Genomic DNA, 23310 nt, shown 5'->3' with positions numbered 1-23310 from the left:
CAGATATGTTCCTCCGCTGCCTTAACCACGCAGCTTTGTGTGACTTCAAGTTGCTCAAACTGCTGTGAGGAAGCCCTTAATTGCTTAAAAGGCCAGGGACTGAAATGGAGTATTGCACAACTCTTCACCCGGCGGTTTCTCTTCCAAATCTGGCCTTCATATCATCCCAGGACTGGAGCCACTCCTCGCTCCGCTGGATCCAGCCCTATTCCACCTCAAAAGCAGCCAGGGTTTCCACGTCTGAGCCTCGGATCCTTCTGCTCCCTTCCTGCCCAAGGTTCTCATGAAAGTGAGCGCCGCCGGGCCCCGGCAGTTACCATTGTCCAGCGGTAGAGACCTGGTCTCCCCAGAAAGACTCCCGCACTGAGGTTCCGATGGCCAGGTTGCCCTAAAGGTCCGCGGGTTTCCACGCCGGTCCCCTCCCCTGCCGCCCCATTGTCTGCCTCGCTCCGCCCCGGGGGACACGTGCGCTTGCAGCTTCCCCAGTGAGGAGAGCGCTGGGCGGCGGCCGCGGCGTGGACACAGCCTGGAACGACTACGCTGCCGCGGCGCTAGGGCCGGGGCCCGGCGCCCACGGGCCGGTGGGGGCTCCCCAAGGAGCTGCAATCGCATCGAGCCCCCACGCCAGTGTCTCAACAGCCCGGTACACGAGTCAGAGGTGGGGTGGGAAGGCTCTCAGTGGGGGTGGCGTGCACGCGTTGCTGCAGAGGGAGTGGGGTGGGGCGGGGTGGGAAGATGCCTGTCTCCTGACAAAGGAGAACGAGTGGAACACGCTGAGCGGGCCCTCCCCTCCCCGCCCCTCCTCACCTCGCATGGAAGGTAGCGAGAGGAGGAGTGTCAGGAGGGGAAGGGGCGGGCCTTTCATTCACTCTGGGGCCCTGCGCGGCTGCCGCCGGAGCGGAAAGGCGGGGTCTCCCGGCTTCCCGGAGGTGAGGCGCTAGAGAGGCAGTGGGGCGTGGGGGCGGAGCCCGCAGGCGCGCGTCCCGAGGCGTAGGCTACGTCGTCACGTCAGCGCGGGAGAGAGAAAGAGAGAAGCCGACTCGGCAGGGACTGGGGGACGGGGACGGACGAGAGAGTGAGGGAAGGAGGGAAGGAGTGAGTGAGCAGGCGAGCGTGCGAGCGAACGAGGAGGGGAAAGGCGGCCAGTTGTACCTGGGAGGCCGCGGACGGGAGTGGGACCGGTGGGGGAAAGGAGCAGGGAGGGGAAGAAGAAAGGGCGAGAGAAGAAGTAGACGGAGGCTGCTGCTGCTGCTGCTGCTGCTAGTGGTGGTGGCAGAGGGAGAAGGAGGAGCTGAAGCAGGGCAGGGGCTGAGGGAGTGAGTGAGAGAAGCGGACGCGCGAGGGAGGGGAGGGGAGGGAAGGGGGGGCCACGCGGTGGCGCGCGCGCACTGGGAGCGCGCTCGGAGGCGAGTGGAACTGGATCGGGTTTGCTGCCAGCGGCGTGAGCTTCGGCCGCCATTTTACAACAGTTCCACTCGCGCTGGACACAGGGAGCAGCGAGCACGCGTTTCCCGCAACCTGATCTCCTCGGACAAGATTCCTCCGCCGCAGCCCAACGGGGAGGTAACGACCGCCAGGACCCGGGTCTGGGAGGGGAACTCCGTGACATTGTGGAATGAGCTGGAGCAGGGAGGTGCGGGTAGAAACCGGCTTTTCTGGAAAATGGATTCCAAGGAGGAAAGGAGCACGTTGACTGGGGCTGCTTGGGAGTAGGCCGCGGTCCGCGCCACTACTTCCTCTTCTGGTCCATGTGCTGCTGCCGTTCGGGCTTTGTCTGCGGCGCTCCAGGGAGGAGGCGGCCCCGTGGCCCGCGAGCGGCGGCGGAGTTGGTGCTGTCGTGGCTGTCGCCGCGGCGCGAGAGTGGGCGGAGAGGAGCCAGTCCTGTCCCGCAGCCGGGAGGCGGGCTTGGGTGGTACTCACAGGCCGGTCGGCGACGGGCAGTTCGCGGAACGCCCTCACGCTGCCGGGTTGTTGGCCCTGGTCCGAGGGTGGGACAGCTGGCCGGGGGCGCCGCAGTCACTGTATGGACAGGAGAGGGATGGGGGCTTGCACTGCGCGCCGCGGCTCGCGTCTTGCCGGGGTAGGCGGGCAGCCGGGGGTCGCCGGCGTCCGGGGTGGAGAGAGCCATGTGTCACGGCGGAGACGGCGGCGCTGGGGGTTGGTGGGTCGTGGAGAGCCTGTGGCCTGACGCCAACGCGGCCTCGGTGTTGAGGGGTGAGGTTGTGCTGCTGATGCTTTCTGGGAACTCAGACCGCGGCTTGATGTTGGGAGGCGGTGACGGTCGTCTTGGCCTGGGACTAGGTGGGTTTCCGTTGGAGGAAGTTGTAGGGCATTTGAAGGCGCTGAGCACGTGTCTCTAATGGGCTCCTAGTGGCCTTAGCGGTGAGGCTGCCACGGTGGGTGCGGAGTCAGGGGCGGGCTTTGGGATGCGGGGGCGAAGGGTGGAGAAATTGGGTGGTGGGAAGGTATGTTGTGTGAGCGCTTTGTTCTTCGCTGGCTGGTGTTACTGATCTATAAGCGGCAGGCGGGAAAAGCGCGCACTTTGGGGGTTTACCTTTGAGAGGGAAGAGCCCAGTTTTGCTTTATCCACACAAACCTCATTCTCTGTATGGGCACAGCTGCATGTGGCACGCTGGCTGCTCCTCGTGCTGATTGGGCTCCATTTGTAATGTGGCTTTTCCTAGGGAGTGTTAGCAGGTGAGTCAGGGGTGGTGCTAAGGAAAAACAAGTGAATCCGTCCTTCTGTGCGGCGCGCTCCAAATTAGGCTTGTCAGGCTATAGTGACTTAAAGGCTTCTTCAAAGGGAGGCGCAGGCTGGCTGGTGTAGAAATGGTAGAGAATGTAAGGATCGGGGCTCTCATTTTGTCCTCTACCCTTTTTGAAGATCCTAGTTTAATTTTGCTTATTGCGTTTGAACAGATCTCTGGAAACATGGCTACAGAACATGTTAATGGAAATGGTACTGAAGAGCCCATGGATACTACTTCTGCAGTTATCCATTCAGAAAATTTTCAGACATTGCTTGATGCTGGTTTACCACAGAAAGTTGCTGAAAAACTAGATGAAATTTACGTTGCAGGTAAGAACTAACACTTGCAAAATTATATTATGAAATTTTTCTATTGGATTTCTGGCTTTGAGCTAAAATAGCAACTTTTTGTGGTTTCCAATAAGTGTGGGAACTGGAGTTTTGTTTGCCTTGTTGTGATAGTTGTGAACTAGAGGTTAAGGTGTCCTGGCCATAGAGGGAGGGAAGAAGGAAAGGTTAGGAGGTAAAGGCTGGCCGGCCAGATGGATAAGTGTATGATGGTAGCAGCAGCTGTTAGCTGTTGGAAGCAGGCAATGTGACTTTTGGGGGTAATTTTAATAGTAGGATTCTTGTTAAATAATTTGGTAACTATAGACTTGTGGCTTGTCTGTCTTTGTGTGGCTGTTACTTTTTCTAGGGGTTATTTGAAATGGACAGAGGTTCAGTTGTCAGACTTGGTATTTTGTTGGTTGATTTTAGAATTTGTAAGCCTATATATTGTACAAATACTTAAGTGTTCAGAACTATCTGACTTAGATAGGCACAGAACAAGATATAAAAGAAATTGACTCATTGTAAGTGCGGTTGAGAAGCTTTCACAGTGCAGTTCAGAATGGCTAAAGTATGTGTGTTTTTCATTGTATAGATGGTAAGAGGAATGGAAGAATACTTAGTTGGCACACGTGTTACCTGTGTTGGTAAACATGATATTCTATAAAAAGAATTTTCAAAAATATTAAAAGTTGACAACTAATTAAGCTTTCTCTTCTCCAGGGCTTGTTGCACATAGTGATTTAGATGAAAGAGCTATCGAAGCTTTAAAAGAATTCAATGAAGACGGCGCATTGGCAGTTCTTCAGCAGTTTAAAGACAGTGATCTCTCTCATGTTCAGGTAACAACTTAATGTCAGTGTAAAAAGAATAAAAATCTTGGGTAGTTTTGATATAGTTTAAGTTTGATTTAATAAGATACAGATGAGATAATTATTAAATAGGATTGGAAAATTACTTTTCAGAACAAAAGTGCCTTTTTATGTGGAGTCATGAAGACTTATAGGCAGAGAGAAAAACAGGGGACCAAAGTAGCGGATTCTAGCAAAGGACCAGATGAGGCAAAAATTAAGGTATGTTTTAATAAAGGTATTTTGCTCCCTTCAGTTTTAAAGTTCTTTTAACTATTCTATAGCTTTGGTAAATACTCCTTGGGTGTGAAATGAGTGTTTTTTTGTTTTTTTTTTTAATGTTGAGAATTTATGACCATAAGATAATTTGCAAATCTTTCCTAATTACTGTTTTTTGAGGTTTCCTCCCTTTAACTATGGTTCTAAAACAATTTGCTCTTTTTAAGCACCACCTCCCCCCCATCCAGCTATACCGATGTTAAACCTGTGCTGTTGGTATTCTAAATAAAAGATGGAAAGCAATACATCCACCCTATCTTTAGATTTTTTTTTTTATTTTTTTATTTTTAAATCTGCAAGTCCAGGTTACTGACAATGGACCCAAAATGGGAGGGGATCATTTCACCTCATGCTGGTGGAGATTACATGTAGCAGTTGACTGCTTTTCTTAGGATTCTCAAGCCCTCAAATGAAACCAATTTAGAATTTTAATATGAACTGCCCTTTTTCCTATCTATCATTATGGATTATTAAGGCTAATTTGTTAATTTCTAAAAGCTGTGTGGAAGTACAAATGAGGAAACAGGGTAGGAGTGTAGGTTTTTTTTTTTTTTTTTTTTAATTTTTTTTGCCTTTTTTTGTTAAAGGTCCTATAAAATGGTCAGTGGCCTTGAAATCAACTAGCTTTTGATCTCTGTGTTGGGTGTTGTGTTGTTTTTAGCTCATAGAAAATATGGTGATTATACTAGTTTTAACCTGGTGTTCTTAATACAGTATGCCAGTAGTCTTGAACCAAGAGTTATGGTTTAAGAAAATAAGTTATTAAGGACAGTAGAGGTGTTAGGTGGTGTTTTATTTTAATTTCTATTTATTTATGTATTTTTAAAGGTTTTATTTATTTCTGAAGGAGAGGGAGAGAAACACCAATGTGTGGTTGCCTCTTGAAGGCCCCCAGCTGGGGATTTGCCCTACAACCCAGGCATGTGCCCTGACTGGGAATTGAACGGCAACCCTTTTCTTCACAGGCTGGTGCTCAAATCCACTGAGCCACACCAGCCAGGACTAGGTGGTGGTTTAATGGTATGGGAATAGTGAATCTTGGAATATATGGAGTTAGCTGGTTAATGTCATCCATAAATTGAGGCTTTCACAGGTCCAGGTATTAGTGAATTGTGTTTGACCTATAGATCTAGTTTTTCTATAGAAATTTTACCAATTGTAATTAAGTCTACTTTGGGAGTTAGAATTATTAAACTTTCATAAAAAGTTTAAAGTTTAATACGTGTGACTTCCAGTTCTATGGAAGGGAGTGGCTTAAAGTGTTAGTGTAACTTAAATTGTGGCAAAAAGGGAGAGGCATTTTTATACATGGTTTTACAAATGGAATAAGTTTTTCCTTTTTGTTTTTAGGAATTGGCATAAAAGGTATTTGGGTCATACAAAAATTAAGGTAAAAGAAGCATAGTGATTACATATGGGGAAAAAGGGAGATGAGCCATTAATGATTTAGATTATGTGATAGTAATTTGAGTTTATTTTTATAAGTAACCCAATGTTGTACCCTTAAGCAAACATTTGGGTATAATAGAAAAGATTGCTTAAAAATATGTAACATTTTGTGGACCTTTTTGTTAAAGTTTAGAAATAGATGATTTTGTCATTTACAGTATTTTTTCAGAAATACTTAATGTTCTTTGAGAAAAAATTTTAAATGTGTCTAGTCATTTTCAGAGACTGAGGTGACTCCAAATCATTTAACAGAATTTTGATAAATTATGTGCCCAGTGTGTTTTTATTTCAGGATTTGTTAATTATTAGATTAGTTTTATTATTTAGAAACCTGATTTTGTGCTTTGTGGTTTGAGTAGGTGGAGAAGAGGAATAATTCTTATTTTTTTCCTTAGGCCTGTTTCTAGTACTTTTGCCTATAATAAGAGATGAAGAGAAACTCCTGATGCTATGAGTAAATAGGAGTTGTATAAATTTTAAGTTTACTTTCAGGGAGATAAAGTGTAGAAATTTCCACATTGTTGCAATTTCTTAGTTTTCAAATCAGTTGGCTTTTTTTTTCCTGAATGATCCATGTTGTACTGTAAAACATAGTATATGAATGTCAAATGAATAAGCAGTATTCTTCCTGTAGCTCCTAAGTTTCTGGATTTGGTTTGAGGAATGTAATTTCTATAAATGTTGATGGAATGCCCACAGTGGCACTGTGTACCTAGGAGTATAAGGTATAGGGGATTTATTGGGTAAGAAATTCAGACTTGGGAGAAGTGACTTACACTCCTCCTTCAGGAGAGAATTAAAATCATCCAACTTAGGTGCAGTCATTGCTTTAGAAGGTATTGGCAGAATAGATACACCATGCTTTGAAAATTGTTGATGGATTCATATGTTTCCTGTTGTTTTCTATGCACTACTCAATAATTAGAGACCAGCAAATAATTTGAACAGGATCCTGTGATTTTTCACTATAAGTTGGGGCCATTTTGAGTGTACATTAGGAAATTCTAAAACGGACACCAGAAACCTGTTTGTAGGAATGTTGCCATGATAAATGGAAAAATTTGAACAAGATTGATTTTTATTTTTAACTGCTAAGTGCATGGATATGGTCTTGTAAATTAAATGTATTAATGACATTTGAATTCTTAAAGGCACTCTTGGAAAGGACAGGCTACACACTTGATGTGACCACTGGACAGAGGAAGTATGGGGGACCACCTCCAGATTCCGTTTATTCAGGTCAGCAGCCTTCTGTTGGCACTGAGGTAAAGAAACTAAAAACTTGTACCTTTTGTAGCAATGCACAGGTGTCTGGTTTCCTAAAGAAAGTCTCCATGGTTTTTACTTCATATTTAATTTACAGATATTTGTGGGGAAGATCCCAAGAGATCTCTTTGAAGATGAACTTGTTCCATTATTTGAGAAAGCTGGACCTATATGGGATCTTCGTCTAATGATGGATCCACTCACAGGTCTCAATAGAGGTTATGCATTTGTCACCTTTTGTACAAAAGAAGCAGCTCAGGAGGCTGTTAAACTGGTAAGTTTTTTCCTTAAGTCTTCATATTCACTTACTTGAAAGCCATTTTTTTCTCTTGCCTTTCACATTCTCTATATGTACACTTTGTAGCAGTATTCTTTACATGTATAGTTGATTAGACTCAGGATTTATAAGGTAGTATAGCAGAATTCCTTGTTCTTTGAAACATCTGGCTTAGTGGCTTTTTAAAAAAAATTTACAGGAGTGTTAAAAGGTCTAACCATGTAATAGGTAGGGATCCCATAGTTTCTGGCCATATTTGGGCCTTCCCATTTTCAAAAATACTTCACAAAAACATTGTAATGGTAAATTTCTAGTTAATGAAATAAATGATTTTGTGATGAGTGGCAATACTTGATTTAAAAGTATAAGATGTTGGGTGAGGACCTACTGCTTTTTTCCCTTAAAATTTTTTAAATTTTATTTTTCTTCTATTGATTCCAGAGAGAGGAGAAGGGAGGGAGAGAGGGAGAGAAACATCAATTGGTTGCCCCCTCCACAAGCCGTGACTGGGGACTGAACCCACAACCCAAGCATGTGCCCTAACCAGGAACTGAACCTGTGACCTTCCGGTTTGCAGGATGACACCCAACCAACAGAGCCATACCAGCCAGGGCATTTCCCCAACTTTTATATATATTTATTTACAGAGGGGAAGCGGGGGGAGAGAAACGTCGATGTGAGAAATATCAGTTGGTTACTCCCTTTGTGCCCACAACCAGGGACCCAGCTGCAGCCCAGGCATGTGCCCTGACTGGAAATCTTCAGTTCGCAGGATGAGCCCAACCCACTGAGCCATGTTGGTCAGGGCGTCCCAACTTTAAAGAAAAACATTTAACGTTTCAAATTATGGCTTATATAACTCCTTCAAACTAGTTTCATTAGATTTTGTGAGTCAGGTTTCTTCATTTTATAATTGAAGGTGCTGAGGGTTAATTTTAAACCAAGAAATGTAAATGGTTCACTATGGCAGATGTTAAATTTGACTTATCTGCCTTACATTTTTGGGTACTTCTAAGCAAACTTAAAATCCTCAGACAGCTTTCTCCTCTTAAACTTTATTTTTCCTTCTCTCACTGTTAGATTATATTGCATTTTAAGGCAATTCCTTGATAAAGATAAAAGAGAGGTATACAGTAGTCCCTCTCTGTATTGCGGTTCACTTACCGCGGCCTCACTATCGTGGGATTTTTTGCTATATCATGGGATTTTGCGGTACTGTATACGTATGTTCTTAAAGTTATGTAGGTTTAAGAGTGTAGAATATGTTTAAGAACATTAAGTAGTGTTTCTAAAAGTGCAAAAGGTTAATAAAGGAGGGGAAAGGTTAATATGGACTGGGAACGGTTTATAAGTGTAGGAAGGGTTTATAAAGCGTTAAAATATATATAAATACTAAAATACATGTAAGGTTCCTACTTCTCAGAGTCTCACCTGTCGTGGGGGGTGGGTCTAGAATGTAATACCTGCGATAAGTGAGGGAATACTGTACTTTGTTTTGTTTGCTACATTGCTTGCATCTCTCCATTGGTGTGTATAATTGAATATATAAAGGTATAACAGAAAAGTATGCTACTTGGAAGAATATACGTTTCTTTAAAAAAAGAATTCAAGAGTTTAGGTATTTGTTTTTAAATCATAGCTGATCTTTCCCTCCTTCAAAGAATGCTTCCTATTTCAGAGGGTATAGCTAGCTCATTAACTGGTAACCTTTGAGCTGTCCAAATTCAGTTTAAGCAGTTCAGGTATAACTTAAGAACTTTAATTTAGAGTTCTGAAAAATTACTTTAGAAGTAATTTGGTTTAATTCATGAAAGAATAAACATTTTTTTCCCAGGTAGTAATAAAGTAGCAGTTTCAATGTGGAAATGTAGAATAAGTGAGAAGGCAATGAGGTGGTATCTGACTGTAAAAAGTTACTACAGAATTTAGCTAGTGATGTCAGGCCCATTTCATTTACTAGGTTTACTACCTAAAGTCTTAATTTTGTTTAATAAGTATAAATTAGTGTTATAGTTAGTGATTTATGTATTAACTGTCTTTAAATCCTAACCTGAGGGTATACTTATTGACCTGATAGAGACACACACATGGATGTGAGGAACATGGAAAGGTTGCCTCCTGTATGCACCCCGATGAGGGGACTAAACCTCAACCTTTTGGTTTACAGCAGCGGTTCTCAACCTGTGGGTCACGACCCCTTTGGGGGGTCGAACGACCCTTTCACAGGGGTCACCTAAGACCGTTGGAAAACACATATATAATTACATATTGTTTTTGTGATTAATCACTATGCTTTAATTATGTTCAATTTGTAACAATGAAAATACATCCTGCATATCAGTTAGTTACATTACGATTCATAACAGTAGCAAAATTACAGTTATGAAGTAGCAATAAAAATAATTTTATGGTTGGGGGCACCACAACATGAGGAACTGTATTAAAAGGTCATGGCATTAGGAAGTTTGAGAACCACTACAGGATGACGCTTAACCAACTGAGCCACCCCACCAGGGCTTTATTAATATTTTTAAAAGGAAGAATTAAACCTACATTTGTGTAAGCTTCTTAATTCTTGCTACCACAATACACTAATTATGGTAGGTCCTCACTAAAACTTATTTCTAGACAATGCAGAAACCTTACAGTAAAGATATGTCATTAGACGGAAGTGATGCATAATCCATTAGTAACATGATTTGAATACCAGTAAATACACATTCTGAAATATGTTTTGGTTTGGAGAGTTGCCTTGGTTTAACAGGTAATATAGTCCAAAATTGCATTGCTGTAGGATTAGTGTGTAGTCTAATTATTAATATAGTTAAGGTTTTTAACTGTAATACAGAAACTTTCCTAGATAACCAAACAGCCATTTTGATTGGTCTAGGAACTATTTTTTTAAAAGATTTTATTTATTTTTTGAGAAAGGAGAAGGGCAGGAGAGAGAGAGAGAGAGAAAGAGGGAAAGAAACATCAGTGTGTGGTTGCCTCTCAATCACCCCCAACTAGGGACCTGGCCCACAACCCTGGCAGGTGCCCTGACTGGGAATTGAACTGGCAACCCTTTGGTTCACAGGCTGGTACTCAATTCACTGAGCCACACTAGCCAGGGCTAGGAACTAACTCTTATTCTATACTTTCTCACATTTTTTTCTTGGGTTTGTGATTTGAGTACTTATCTGGAAGCATACTTATTTTTTATAACTGCCTGATGAATAGGAGGTTTTGCATTTTATTTCAGTGCTTTTAAAAGATATTTTCAATGGTAGTGGTGTATATATATCTACTGGGATAAATTGAATATATCATTACTTCTTTGTTAATTTTTACTTTTAAAAAGTTTTTATTGTATTTTTTTTCCATTGCCATTTAGCCCTCTTAAACCCCTATCCCTCCCCGCCACCCCAGAAAATGTCATTGCTTTTTTTAAAAGGATGCTTTACTGTGGTTAGGATTATGGTGATAATAGAATTTGGAGATTTGCCTTAATCCAAGAGTAAAAGAAAGGACTAGATTTTGGGGGAAATTAAACATTTTAGAAAAATACAAAACTCAAGTTGATTTGGATGCATTTTGTTACTTTGTATTTACTTGTGGAAATGAGTCTCCCTCTAAATATATTTCTTAATGGAGCATATTTTGAAAACTGTCCCTAATTGTGTCATGTCATGATAGTCTACTTGAATTATAACTCTATCCAAGGTGAGTTATTATATAAAATGGTTGAACTGTCATTCTACTTGTAGATAATCAGTTTGAGAAAATAACTCTTGCATTATTTATTGATCAGGCAAAAGTGGAGAACTATCTCCCTTTGCTTTCCTGTACTTTTGAGTATCTTGAGGAATACCATATATTGAGATAGTTTATATTTTGGACTTTATTTTTAATAAGATTCAGCAGTGATTTTTTCCCCATAGATTAAAAGCTATTGTAGATTTTAAATTTGCATCTGAATTACTTGTAAAAATGGGTTAATTGATGTTAACAGCTGAAGAGGCGTGAAGTTAGAAACAGCAGTAAACTTTTTAAATGACCTTGTTTTCAGCCAACATCTACCTAGTATTTGGGGAAATAATAAAAACTCATCCCTAAATGCTGATAATCTGGCTAGGGAAGCAAGGTCTAAACTTCTAAAGGTGAATAAAGCTATCATCTGAGTGATTGTTAAGGCATAGGAGCTGTGCTGGGTGCTACGTTTTTACCTTTTAATACCACTTCAACCCAAGGTAGGTGGAATTATTTTTATTCTTCAGAGGAGTAAATAGCCTGGGTGACTTGACAGAGGTCATACTGGGCTTTAATTTGATATCAGGTTTGTTAAAGAATGCCTATTGTTAACCAGACATAACAAGCCAATGGTACAAGTTATGTCACCTGGTAGCCTCATTCTTTAAATTACGTAGTTTAGGTAGCGTTAAAAGAAGACCCTAGTCCTTTCTGCTGCCAAAATATTTTTGGCATGTAACCACTTTTTACCATCTGCATCACTACCACCCTAGTCTAAGGTACCATTTGAAGAATCCTGGCTAGTCTCACTACCCTCCATTGCTTCTTTATAGTCTTCACCATTCAGCAAACATAGATAAGGTCACAACATTCCCATGCTGAAAACTCAATAATGCTTCCAAAGGAGGCCTTATCTTCTCAAGTTTCTTAACCTCTCTGCTCCTACTCTTCATTATCCTTCCATCTATACTTTGCCTTCTGCTGTTCTGCTTTCTGACACTTCAACCAGTTACCACGGCTGCTGCCTTCTTATCAATCAAGTCTTCTCAGAAGGCCTTTTCTGACTTTGAGCAGCAAGCACCCATCTGCCTCATGATGGTATTCTGAACATGATAAGATAGAATGCTTCTTAGAATTATTTCTTGACTTTATAAATAATTTGCTTACCTCTAATCATCAGAATATAAGCCCCCCTGCCCCCCACACCCCCCCAGTAATTCCTGACATTAGAACAGTGCCATTGTACAGTAGGTGCTGGATAAATAGCCTGACTGGCTGACTAGTGCCATCTAAATCCATTATTTATAACAGGGATTTATAATCTCATATTAGCTATGGACCATTTTGCTATTGAAAGGTTTTCTGGTTTTTATTTGCAATTATTTATTCTGTGCTATCTTTAGTCAAAGGGATTATTGTAGAATAATTGGGGTGTGTGTGTGAAGCTTTTCCTGTCACCCCCTGGGGGTTATTTGGAAGTATATGTACGTTTCAACATTGTCACAAATACCAGGAGGAAGGGCAGGCAAGTGTGTATGCATTTGTGTGGTATGTTGCTGGAATTGGAGTCTAGGGCCACTGGCGTTGCAGTGCCTGTTACAGTCGTATACAGGGGTGGGCAAAGCAGTTTTATAGTTATGAATATGTGAAATACATTTTATTCTTGTATTATTATTTACTTATTTTATTATTCCTTTGTCTTATTTGTCCTTTTATTATTATTTTGTATCCTTATGAATTATCTTCTAGATAATGATGGCTGGTCATTTATTCTACTTTTGTTCACTCCTATGTAATGGAAGTACCATTCAGAAAATGCCATTGGTGTTCGTGTTACAAACTGGAATAGTTGGTCTCTATTTGCACATTAAAAATGACAGTTTTATACTACTAATGGTTTTATTTACCAAAGTGGTTTTGTACACCAGTATAACGTGTATATAGCCATTTTGAAGAATGCAACTCTGATAAGAGGCCCACAAAATATTTTAGTAGCAATTTAGCAAATATTTAGGGGGTTTAATGGGAAATATTTTAATGTGGGTGTTGAAGGTACATAGTTTGATTCAGCTCTTGACTTGAGAGTTTATAGGACATGTGAGGCTAATTACAACTAAAATAGAAGCAGAGGGTAGAAAAGGGTAACAGAGGGATGAAGGGATAGATTACTTTGGGTAGGGGTTGTTAGAGAAAGCTTTATGATAAAATGGTTTGAGCAGGACGGTGAGGGAAATAGGTGGTAACTCTAGTTGAAGCAGTGTGTTTTGTAGAAAGAAGCAGGAGCTAAAACTTGGATGAAGTTGTTGCCAGAAGGCATTAGTCATGACTGCTGGGCTAAATTGCATGGTGCCATTAAAATGCTGAGCCTTGATGTGGGTGGCATGATATAAATGGCAGAATGATGAAGGATCTTTGGCTGAAGAGAGCAAAGGCCAGCAGAGAAGCAATAATAGAAAGTAGTGAGGTTAAAGATTTTGAAGGGAGAAACGATAGGCAGTGGTCTTTTGTAGGTTTTAATCCAGTTTTTACCATTGATTTAAATGAGGGCATAGTTAGACTGCCCTTGAAATGCTTGGTTACTTGAATCTGCATGGAGTGATAAATGCTCTAGATGATAAAAGCAGGATCTGAAAAGATTTTGATTGATGAATAGTTCACACTGGCAAGATGGAATTGAGTGGGGGAAAAAGACAAGTTCCGCACACAAGTAACTATCATATGTAAGCTGTAGTGTGAATCAACAGTATGGTGTGGTTGCCAGATAAGCTAAGGTAATCATGGACTACATGTTATATAGAAGCATGGTGTCTAGAAATGGAAGATTAGTAATAGTCTCCAGCTTATTCTAACCTCCTCAGTCTGCATGTACAATATTAGGTTACGGATGTCACTATTTAGTGAAACTGTAGGAGGCACTTTAGTTTGCCAGTATCAGGGAAGGAATGATTACCCAAGCATATAGAGAACAATTGAGTCATGAGCATTGTGAACTTGTAAATGAAGTGCTGTCATTTGGAGGAGGAAATAGATTATTGTAGAATTTTTAGGGAAGTAAATTCTGGCTCAGTGTACATAAGACTTTGTAATCAAATGTTTAAAAATAAAGTGGGCAGGCTTGGCAGGTAATGGCTTTGCTGCTTTAAGAAGAGTTAGGAGTGAGCACCGGCTTCTGGATCAGATTCTAAATCCTGAGATTGCTAAATTTCTGGGGATTTGGTGACTGGCTATGAGGAATGGTAAAAAACAGCTTGTTATTTTGAGTCTAGAAGACAAATGTTCCAGTCTGTACAGCTCCTGTTTTGGTGTTTGAAATACCGAAACTGCATTGATTAATGTTCAAAATTTTATCTTTATTTTATTTGGCCACCTCATTGTGGTACTGAATCTGAAAGTTAGGTTTCTGAAACTTCTTAGAAATTTTTTTTAATTCCTAAATTTTTAGAGAGAGGGAAGGGAGGGAGAAAGAGAGAAACACCAATGTATGAGAGGAACAAAGATCGGTTGCCTCTTGCACGCTCCCAACCGGAGACCCACAGCCCAAGCATGTGCCCTGATGAGGAATCAAACCAGCAACCTCTCGCTTTGTGGGATAATGCCCAACCAACTGAACCACACTGGTTGGGGCTTCACTTTAAAAAACATTTTTTTAACCTATTTTTAGAGAGTGGGAGGGGGGAAATGTTGATGTGAGAGAAACATGGATTGGTTGCCTCTTGGATGCCCCCAACCAGGGACCCGCAACCCAGGCATATGCCCTGACTGGGAATTGAATGGGTGACATTAGTTTGCTGGACAACTCCCAACCCACTGAGCCACACCAGTCATGGCAAGATCTCACTTTTAAAAAAATTTGAAACCATTATAGTGCCCTGATATACTAACACTTTAGAATTAGGATTTATCAGCAAAGAATCTTTTGTAAGGTTCAGAACAGTCTGTTATGCCCTTAAACCATCTAACTCACTGTCACCCATCTGGGATGTGAATTTTATTTTTGAATTTAAGGTGAAAGGTTTTGTCCTGACCAGGTTGCTCAGTTGCTTAGAGAGTCAGTCCATACAGCAAGGTTGCGGATTCGATCCTTCCATAGCCAGGGCACATACAGGAATCAATCAATGAATGCATAAATAAGTGGAACAACATATTGATGTTTCTCTTTCTCTAAAATTAAACAATAAAAAAGTTGAGATGATAAATCTTAAAAATAAGGAATGAGCCTTGGCTGTCGTGGCTCATTTGGTTGGAGTATCACTGGTAACTGAAAGATTGTGGGTTCAATTCCCAGCCAAGTTGCAGGTTTGATCTCCAGTAGTTCAGGTGTGTATGGGAGGCAGCCAGTCAGTTTCTCTCTAATAGCAATGAAAAAAATGTCCTCAAGCGAGGATTTTAAAAAAAGAAATGAGAAAAGTTGAGCAATATTTGTGTGTGTGTATCTACATACATATATATATGAACGTGCATGCTTAATCTGTGTATGGGAGGTTGGTTTTATTTGAATAATATGCTCAGAGATGCTTCTTTATTAATGACATTTTCATTTCTGTGGGTTAGCTATAATTCAAGTTTTTTTTAAATAGTAAAATAAGAGTATAGTTTACTTTATAATCTTGCTAAATCTTTATTTTATTTATATTGTTCTGAGAACACAGCCATCCTAAATATATATTTGTCCTACCCTGTCTTGATTAACCATAGGAGGGCTAGTGATAATGGGTTAGAAGGAAATAGCTTTTTTTGTTGATAATAATGGAACCATTTATTACTTTGAAGCAACATTGTTAATGTTGATGGAAGTGGTATAACCAATAACGTAAACACATTACAGGTTGTTTTTTTTTAAACTTTTTTTATAGTGAACTCTTAGAATATTTAGGGAATAAAAATATAAAGGAGGGAAAGTTATACCAAATCCTGTCATCTTCAAAATAACTCCTCTCTCTCCCTTTAAATACTTTGTATTTCCTTCCATTCTTTCTTTGATATTTTAATGTTTTTGTCAACTCCTACAGTAAATGACCAAATCGAAAGCCATTGATTTGTCACTAATCTATTGGATGCTAGATTATAAAAATTTAGGGAGTGTACATATCATAAAACAATTTATTGTATTTGGTTAACTTATTTGTGAAATAGGATATTACAGTCTGCTTGTCCGTAATCTCTTGCATGATGGATTCACCCATAGCTCTCCTATTTGCAGGTAACCTGTGTATTTCTAGTTTTAAGAGGTTTTTGGTCTAAATAGAATATAAATACTATGAGAAAACAGTTTGGCATTTTTCAAAGCCTTAGAACAGGTAATTCTTTGTTATGCTGGGCTATCCTGTGAATTGCAGTATGTTTAGTAACTTTTCTGGTCTTTATCTACCTACTGATTACCAGCAACAAGCCTTCCATTCCTAGTTCACAAACCAAAAAAGTCTAGACATTGTCAAATGTCCCCTGGAGGGCAAAATCACTCTGTTGAGAATTATTGGTCTATGTTAACATAGAAGGATACTATTGTTGACCTTTATAGGATTTAGGGATTGTAAAGTATTCTAATGGTTAAGTTTAAATCTTCAAGTATGCAGAGGAGCTTGGGTGGTAGAAACCTCAGGGGAAGCATTTTATTCAAAGGCTGAGTAGTATGAAAACAAATTATGTAAATAGCTAAGATTATAGTATTGTGGAGAAAAAGATTTTAAGATGGACTTATATAATACACAAGTATTTGAACTTTATCTTTTTGGTGGTGGGAAGCCATTGAGAGATTTTTTTTTAATAGACAAAAATTGTGATCATTTAAAAAAAAAGTTTGATATAATGTAGAGAATAGAGACTCCTGGGGTCATAATGACCAGAGACTTGAGTAGAGTGAATCTGAGTAGGTGGGGTAGGAAGTAGAACTGTTATGAATTGGAGGAAGGGTGTTTGAGCTTTATGTTAAATTTTGAATACGTGGAGATGGAGAAAGGGATGGGGAGAGATCAGTTTTTTGACTTAGTGTATATTTTCTTCTATTATGTACCTGTTATGGGAATAACAGGGAGCAAAGGGTGGTTTTACTTTTCCCAACTTCGCCACAAGTCTGGTATGTAGTTTGTATGAAAATTCGTGTTGATTCTTTAGTTTGTATAGTTTCACTTGTATGTATATTTAAGGTAGATTTTCAGGTCAGGTGTGGGAGAATTAATAATTATTGCTGCTGCTGTCACCATTATTACTACCTTGAAATTTTGAAGTGTGTAATATATATAATCTACTTTTCCAGATAACTTGAATACTTCTGAACTTTGGTTTATAAATAGTATTGATTGGTGAATTTGTCACTTTGACAGATTGGGTTTTGCCTCTGAAATATCTCACCCTTCTAGAGAACAGGTTACTTGAAGATTAATTTTACTTTTTATTGTAGTTTTATAGTTATACTTTTACTATAATCTTTACTTGTTTTTCTCCAAATTCATTGCAGCCTTAATGAAATTTAAATGGGGGGAAAAGTAAGAGGGATTCAGATTAACAAGATTACAAACAAGATTCTCCCTTTTAGACTTAAGTATTTGAATCCAAAAATCCTTACTGTAACTTTGTGTAAGAGGTTAGGGGAGATGGAAAAATAAATTTAGGTGCTGGTCTTGGAATCAGTTTCCTTTGCATGAGGACAAATGTTGGGAGGATGGATTTAGGTAGGAATTAACGTATTTTGGAACCAACCATTTTGTAGTTAAGCTGCTACAGACCTGATTCCTAGTTAAACAAGTTTCCTAAATTTCAAGGCCTAAAAAAGTTTTTGTACTAATTCATAAACTTTAGTGTGTTTGGTCACACTAAATAATCTTCATATCTGTCTTAGATTATAATTTTTTGTACAGCGTCTTTATGGTAACTTTTTGAAAGAATAAATTCCTGAGAAACTGTTGAAATTTTAATTTGTTTAAAAGATTTTGTGTTTGTGTATGGAAAATACATGTCTTTTTCTAATAAGCACTTGAAATAGGATATTGTAAGTATTTTGAAAACATGTTTTCCCCTTTCAGTATAATAATCATGAAATTCGTTCTGGAAAACACATTGGTGTCTGCATCTCGGTTGCCAACAATAGGCTTTTTGTGGGCTCTATTCCTAAGAGTAAAACCAAGGAACAGATTCTTGAAGAATTTAGCAAAGTAACAGGTAAGCTGGATTTATTTGGAAGGAGGTGCAAATTTAAATACTAAAGATAATTGCATACTTCTTTGTGACAAGCACTGTTTTTTAAGCATGATATTTATTGACTTACTGTATTTTCACTGCAACCATATAAGGAAAACAGGCACAAAAAGTTTGGGGAGATAACTTGCTGAATGTTATGTAGTTAGTAAAGAATACAGCTGGGATTTGAACTCAGTCTGCAGAATCATTATTGTGCACTCCCTGTTTTGGATTATTGTATTTCTTTGTTCGTATGCATTTCTAGGTGGTAGTTGACATTCCTGGTAGGATTGTTTGATGTGTAATGGTTTGATTTTTCCACATTTGTCAATATGGTGCAATTTCTGTTGAACTGTAAAGCATTTTTTAATAACAGTTTCCAAATGATGGACTGTTTTTATTTAAAATTTTTTTTGTCTGCCTAGAATGTTTTAACAAATTATCAGCCTATTATTAGTCACTAGGGACTTTTGAAATTCTTATGTAATAACTAATATATTCTACTTCATTTTAAGTAAAGCTAATCAATAGCTGAGGCTAGAAAAGTGTCATTTAAAAAGTTTTTAGTGTTTACTTGTATAATAAGAAAAATATCTAACCATATCTGATATATACTGCCATTTTACTAAAGCAGCTATGTAAAGATTTTGTGCCTCCCATTAATGGAAACAGAATTGTCCTTAGATCTAATTGAAAAGAATATATAGTTTGTTTCTGTGTTGAAAACACTTGGAAAGTGTTCTAGAAAGTGAATTATCTGTTGAGTCCCCTATAAAGATAAGTGATTGTTTTATTTTGATATTCAGGTATTAGAAAAATCTTTTGATCTACTTTTTCTTGCTTGTTACTTTATCTAATTTCTTTTGAATGGTTGTTTACTTTCAGAGGGTCTTACAGACGTCATTTTATACCACCAACCAGATGACAAGAAAAAAAACAGAGGTTTTTGCTTTCTTGAATATGAAGATCACAAAACAGCTGCTCAAGCAAGGCGTAGGTTAATGAGTGGTAAAGTCAAAGTTTGGGGGAATGTTGGAACTGTTGAATGGGCTGATCCTATAGAAGATCCTGATCCTGAGGTTATGGCAAAGGTAATGGCAGTGAAGTTAAAACAAACTTTAAGGGGTTGATAGGGAAAGGGAAAGGTTTTTTGGGGGGTGTGGAGAAGAACTTATAAAACAATGTGTACTTGTTTTTAAACCATATTTTTGAAACTAAGAGGTGTTCTTCATTAAGGCCACACATCAGAAATGGTACCGTGGAATACTATTGCACACAATAGAGCATGGAAAGTGATTATAGAAATTTATTCGTGGACACTTGGCTTTATTGTGTGGCTGTCACACTCATGATGAAGTAGTTAGCCTACATGCTGTGGAGATGGTTTACTTCATTTTTGTCTGGATTCCTAGAGCAATTTCTTTGGCTTTTTGAGAATGGTGCCATTAGCTTACGTGGTTTTTGTGTTAAAAGTCCTATTCCTAAAAATAGTGAATGTACTGGCTGCAGTTACAAGGTTTATCTATTATTAGTTATCCTGCTTCAGCAGTCAGTTGAGACATCCTATGAGAAGAAACATCTTGAGTCAATACTTTACTCAGTAATGCAGTTTGCAGTTATTTTACCCTTTGTCTTTTAAGAATCTGCCTTAATGGTTATAGGCTAGTAAGTATAATTAGTTCACTTAAATCAGTAGATGAGTACGCTAGTGTCTTTATGGTAACTTTTAAAGGTTAATATGTTTTACTTATTTTTAGAGAGAGGGAGAGAAACAATGATGGATGAGAGAAACATGAATCACTTGCCTCTGGCATGCCCCCAGCTGGGGGACCTGGCCCACAACCCAGGCATGTGCCCTGACCGGGAATTGAACTGGTTACCTTTTGGTTCATGGGCCAGTGCTCACGAGAACAGCTACTTAGGATTCTTTTTTCCTCTGGCCTATTAAGCTCTCGCTGGGTTAGTACTTTAGATGAAGAAATTTGGATGCCATTTCAAGTATTCTAGGAGCAAGTGATAATGTTTTTTAGCCAAAAAGGTCACATTTTATAACTGTACTTTGAGAAGCTTTCAGGATTAAAAGAATTAATATTTTGAACACTCTCCCCTTATCTAAGATTTTAAAAGCAGGTCCTAATTAGTTTTGACCACCTGTGTTAAAGTGTTAAAATGTTCAAGAGCTATCTTAGAGGAGGTAGTATTCATATTGTTAGTAAATAACCACCTCCATTTTGGTTGCAAATAGTTATTTAATAACTACTAGGCATGTAGTCTTTTTTTGAGTAGAAATTAACAGAGTTACCATATATCTCCTGCTTACACAAATGTATGGCCTTCCCCCCACTATCAGCATTTACATCAGATTTATACATTTGCTAGTGAACCTACATTGACACATTGTTATAAAAACTATAGTTTATATTAGGACTCTTGGTGTTGTACATTCTCTGGGTTTGACAAATGTATGACATGTACTTAGCATTAAAGTATTATACAGAATAGTTCCACTGCCTTAAGAATCTCCTTGATCTGCTTATTCATTCTTCGCTCCCTTGCAACCTCTGGCAGCTATTGATATTTTTGCTGTCCATAGTTTTGCCTTTTCCCAAATGTCACGTAGTTGTAATCATACAGTATGTAGCTTTTTAACCTTACTTTCTTTCAGTTAATACGCATTTGTTTCTTTCATGGCTTAATAGCTCATATCTTTTAACACTAAATAATATTCCATTGGATGTACCACAGTTTATTCATTCACCTACAAAAGGATATCTTGGTTCTTTCCAAGTTTTGGCAGTTAGAAACAAAGCTGAAGTACACATACATGCACATTTTTTGTGGACTTATTTTTAGCTCATTTACGTAAATAACAAGGAGTGGAATTGCTAGATTGTATGGTAAAAAAGTATGTTTAGTTTTGTAAGTAGCTGCTCTCTGAATTGGATATACCATCTTGCATTCCCACCAGCAGTGTTCCTGTTCCATATCCTCAATAGCATTTGGTGATGTTAATGCTTCGGATATTGACCATTCTAATAGGTGTGTAGTGGTATCTCGTTGTTCTAATTCACAGTTTTCTAATGACATGATGTTGAGTATCTCATCATATGCCTGTTTGTCATCTCTGTCTTTTTTGGTGAGATATCTGTTCTGATTTTTTACCCATTAGGTCCAAATGTCACATTCCTTGGTATTTACCCAAATGAGTTGAAAACTTAGTCTATTTTTTTCTAATGGGTTGTGACTAAAGCTAACTTTGCAGGGTGGGGAGATGGCATTTTGAAAATTGAAGCCTTTGGAACTACACAGAGTTTTTGTTTTTTCTTAAATTTCAGGTAAAAGTGCTGTTTGTACGCAACCTTGCCAATACTGTAACAGAAGAGATTTTAGAAAAGGCATTTAGTCAGTTTGGGAAACTGGAACGAGTGAAGAAACTAAAAGATTATGCTTTCATTCATTTTGATGAGCGAGATGGTGCTGTCAAGGTAAACAACTGAGGAAATTATAGGCATCAAAAGTGGACTAATTATTAATTTAAAAAAATATTTATTTTTATGGAGGGAGGTGAAGGGAGGAGAAGGAGAAACATCAGTGTGGGGCTGCCTCTCGTGCACCCCCAACGAGGGAGCTGGCCTGCAATCCAGGCATGTGCCCTGATCAGGAATCAAACCGGTAACCTTTTGCTTAGCAAGATGATGCCCAGCCAACTGAACCACATCGGCCAGGGCTAACGTGGGCTAATTATTTTTAGTCATCCTAGAATCAGAATGTTTTTTAAAAAGTCAGATCAGGTAATCATACTCGTACTAACCTTTATTGGCCTTAGCAAATTGTATAACCAACTAAACTAAGTCAAAACACATAATCAGTGGAACAGCAGGATCTTTAAAAACAAGTCTAACCTATTTTGTCTCATCTTTCCAAAATTAATGGTAAATGATTTTTTTAAACTTTAAATCATTATTTAAAAGGAGTTTTATATTGACAGTGTCTAATTATTTTTAAGGCTATGGAAGAAATGAATGGCAAGGACTTGGAGGGAGAAAATATTGAAATTGTTTTTGCTAAGCCACCAGATCAGAAAAGGAAAGAAAGAAAAGCTCAGAGGCAAGCAGCAAAGAATCAAATGTAAGTGAAAGTTGTATAAATACAATGTTAGTAGATTAACTGGTGTATAACAGGTGTTTCTCAAAATCTGATAAACAAATGCATAACATGTCTTTATCTGTTAAAGAGGACTTGAAAGCTTTGAGGCATAGAGAAATGCCAAGAATCTCAAGAAATGTTTACTGAGCTCTTGCTATTGACCATAATGTGAAAATAATTATAATTCTAAAAATTGGAACTTATATAATAAATGGAAATTATTCTGGGTTCTTTCCTACTTTATTTTACAGAATGTGCTCGCTGAATAAGTATTAGCTTTCCAAAAGTCTTAGTAATTTATTTTGTTAAAGGGTGGAGAGTGTTTTCTCAGAAGTAGGCAATATTAAGTCTTGAGTTATGATAAACTTTGCTTCCTTTGTACCAGAAAGAGGCTTCTTTACCAGTACGTAGTGCCTGTTGCCACCCTAAAGATTTCATGTACTGTGCATGGGTTTTGAAAAATGAAATAGGAGTGGGGTTAAATAGGGAAACAACAGTTATTGAGGTAAGGAAACTGTGTAATTTGTATTAATTGGTTGTTTTTAGAATACCTAGAAAGGAATATCCTCTCATTAAGACAGTGAAGGAAACTTAGCGAGATGAAAAAGGAGTCTGCAACTTTAAAATATTAATTGGTAATTGATTTCTAAGGAGGAAAGGGAGTATTTACTATTTGAAGTAAGAACAGTAATCACTGTACTTAACTATTTCAGGCCAGTGTTCTATTCATTGCCCTATATGGAATACAAAAGAAAGAAATGGGAAGCTTCTAGTTCTATTTCATAATCAGGGAAGTAGTCAAGTTCTAGTTTATGCAGTTGGTTGTGCAGTTATGCACATTGGAAAGTTCTGAGCCTTAGTCTTAGTTTTAAAGGGGTTCAGATATATCTACTTGTTCTGTGATTAATGAAATGGGTTCTTTATCCTTGGGTTGTATAAAAGGGAAAAAAGACTACAAAAAGCTAGGTTTTGAAGGGGTTGCCTTGTGCTCTGTATCTCAAACCCCTGAGTATACAATATGCAGTGAAAATACTTGTGTCTCCTTCAGAAGAGTTAAC

The 23310-nt window shown here is 38.9% G+C and overlaps 1 protein-coding gene across 1 annotated transcript in view; it reads left to right on the top strand.

The window, feature by feature from the left end:
- Positions 1–1374: 1374 nt before the first annotated feature.
- Positions 1375–23310, top strand: part of SYNCRIP (synaptotagmin binding cytoplasmic RNA interacting protein) — a 25098-nt gene continuing 3162 nt past the window's right edge. The window contains exons 1-10 of the mRNA XM_090279642.1: positions 1375–1563; positions 2920–3079; positions 3803–3921; positions 4045–4152; positions 6810–6923; positions 7022–7198; positions 17953–18088; positions 18992–19197; positions 21442–21591; positions 22113–22234. Coding sequence (XP_090135768.1) covers positions 2932–3079; positions 3803–3921; positions 4045–4152; positions 6810–6923; positions 7022–7198; positions 17953–18088; positions 18992–19197; positions 21442–21591; positions 22113–22234 — 1280 coding nt within the window. The 5' untranslated portion in view covers positions 1375–1563; positions 2920–2931. The remainder of the gene's footprint in view (positions 1564–2919; positions 3080–3802; positions 3922–4044; positions 4153–6809; positions 6924–7021; positions 7199–17952; positions 18089–18991; positions 19198–21441; positions 21592–22112; positions 22235–23310) is intronic.

Source organism: Furipterus horrens, unplaced genomic scaffold (genome assembly GCF_987537825.1).
Source record: "Furipterus horrens unplaced genomic scaffold, mFurHor1.1.pri manual_scaffold_6, whole genome shotgun sequence".
NCBI classification, from domain to species: Eukaryota; Metazoa; Chordata; class Mammalia; order Chiroptera; family Furipteridae; genus Furipterus; species Furipterus horrens.
Note: the sequence above shows the minus strand (reverse complement) of the source record. Positions and strands in the feature narration are given on the sequence as shown.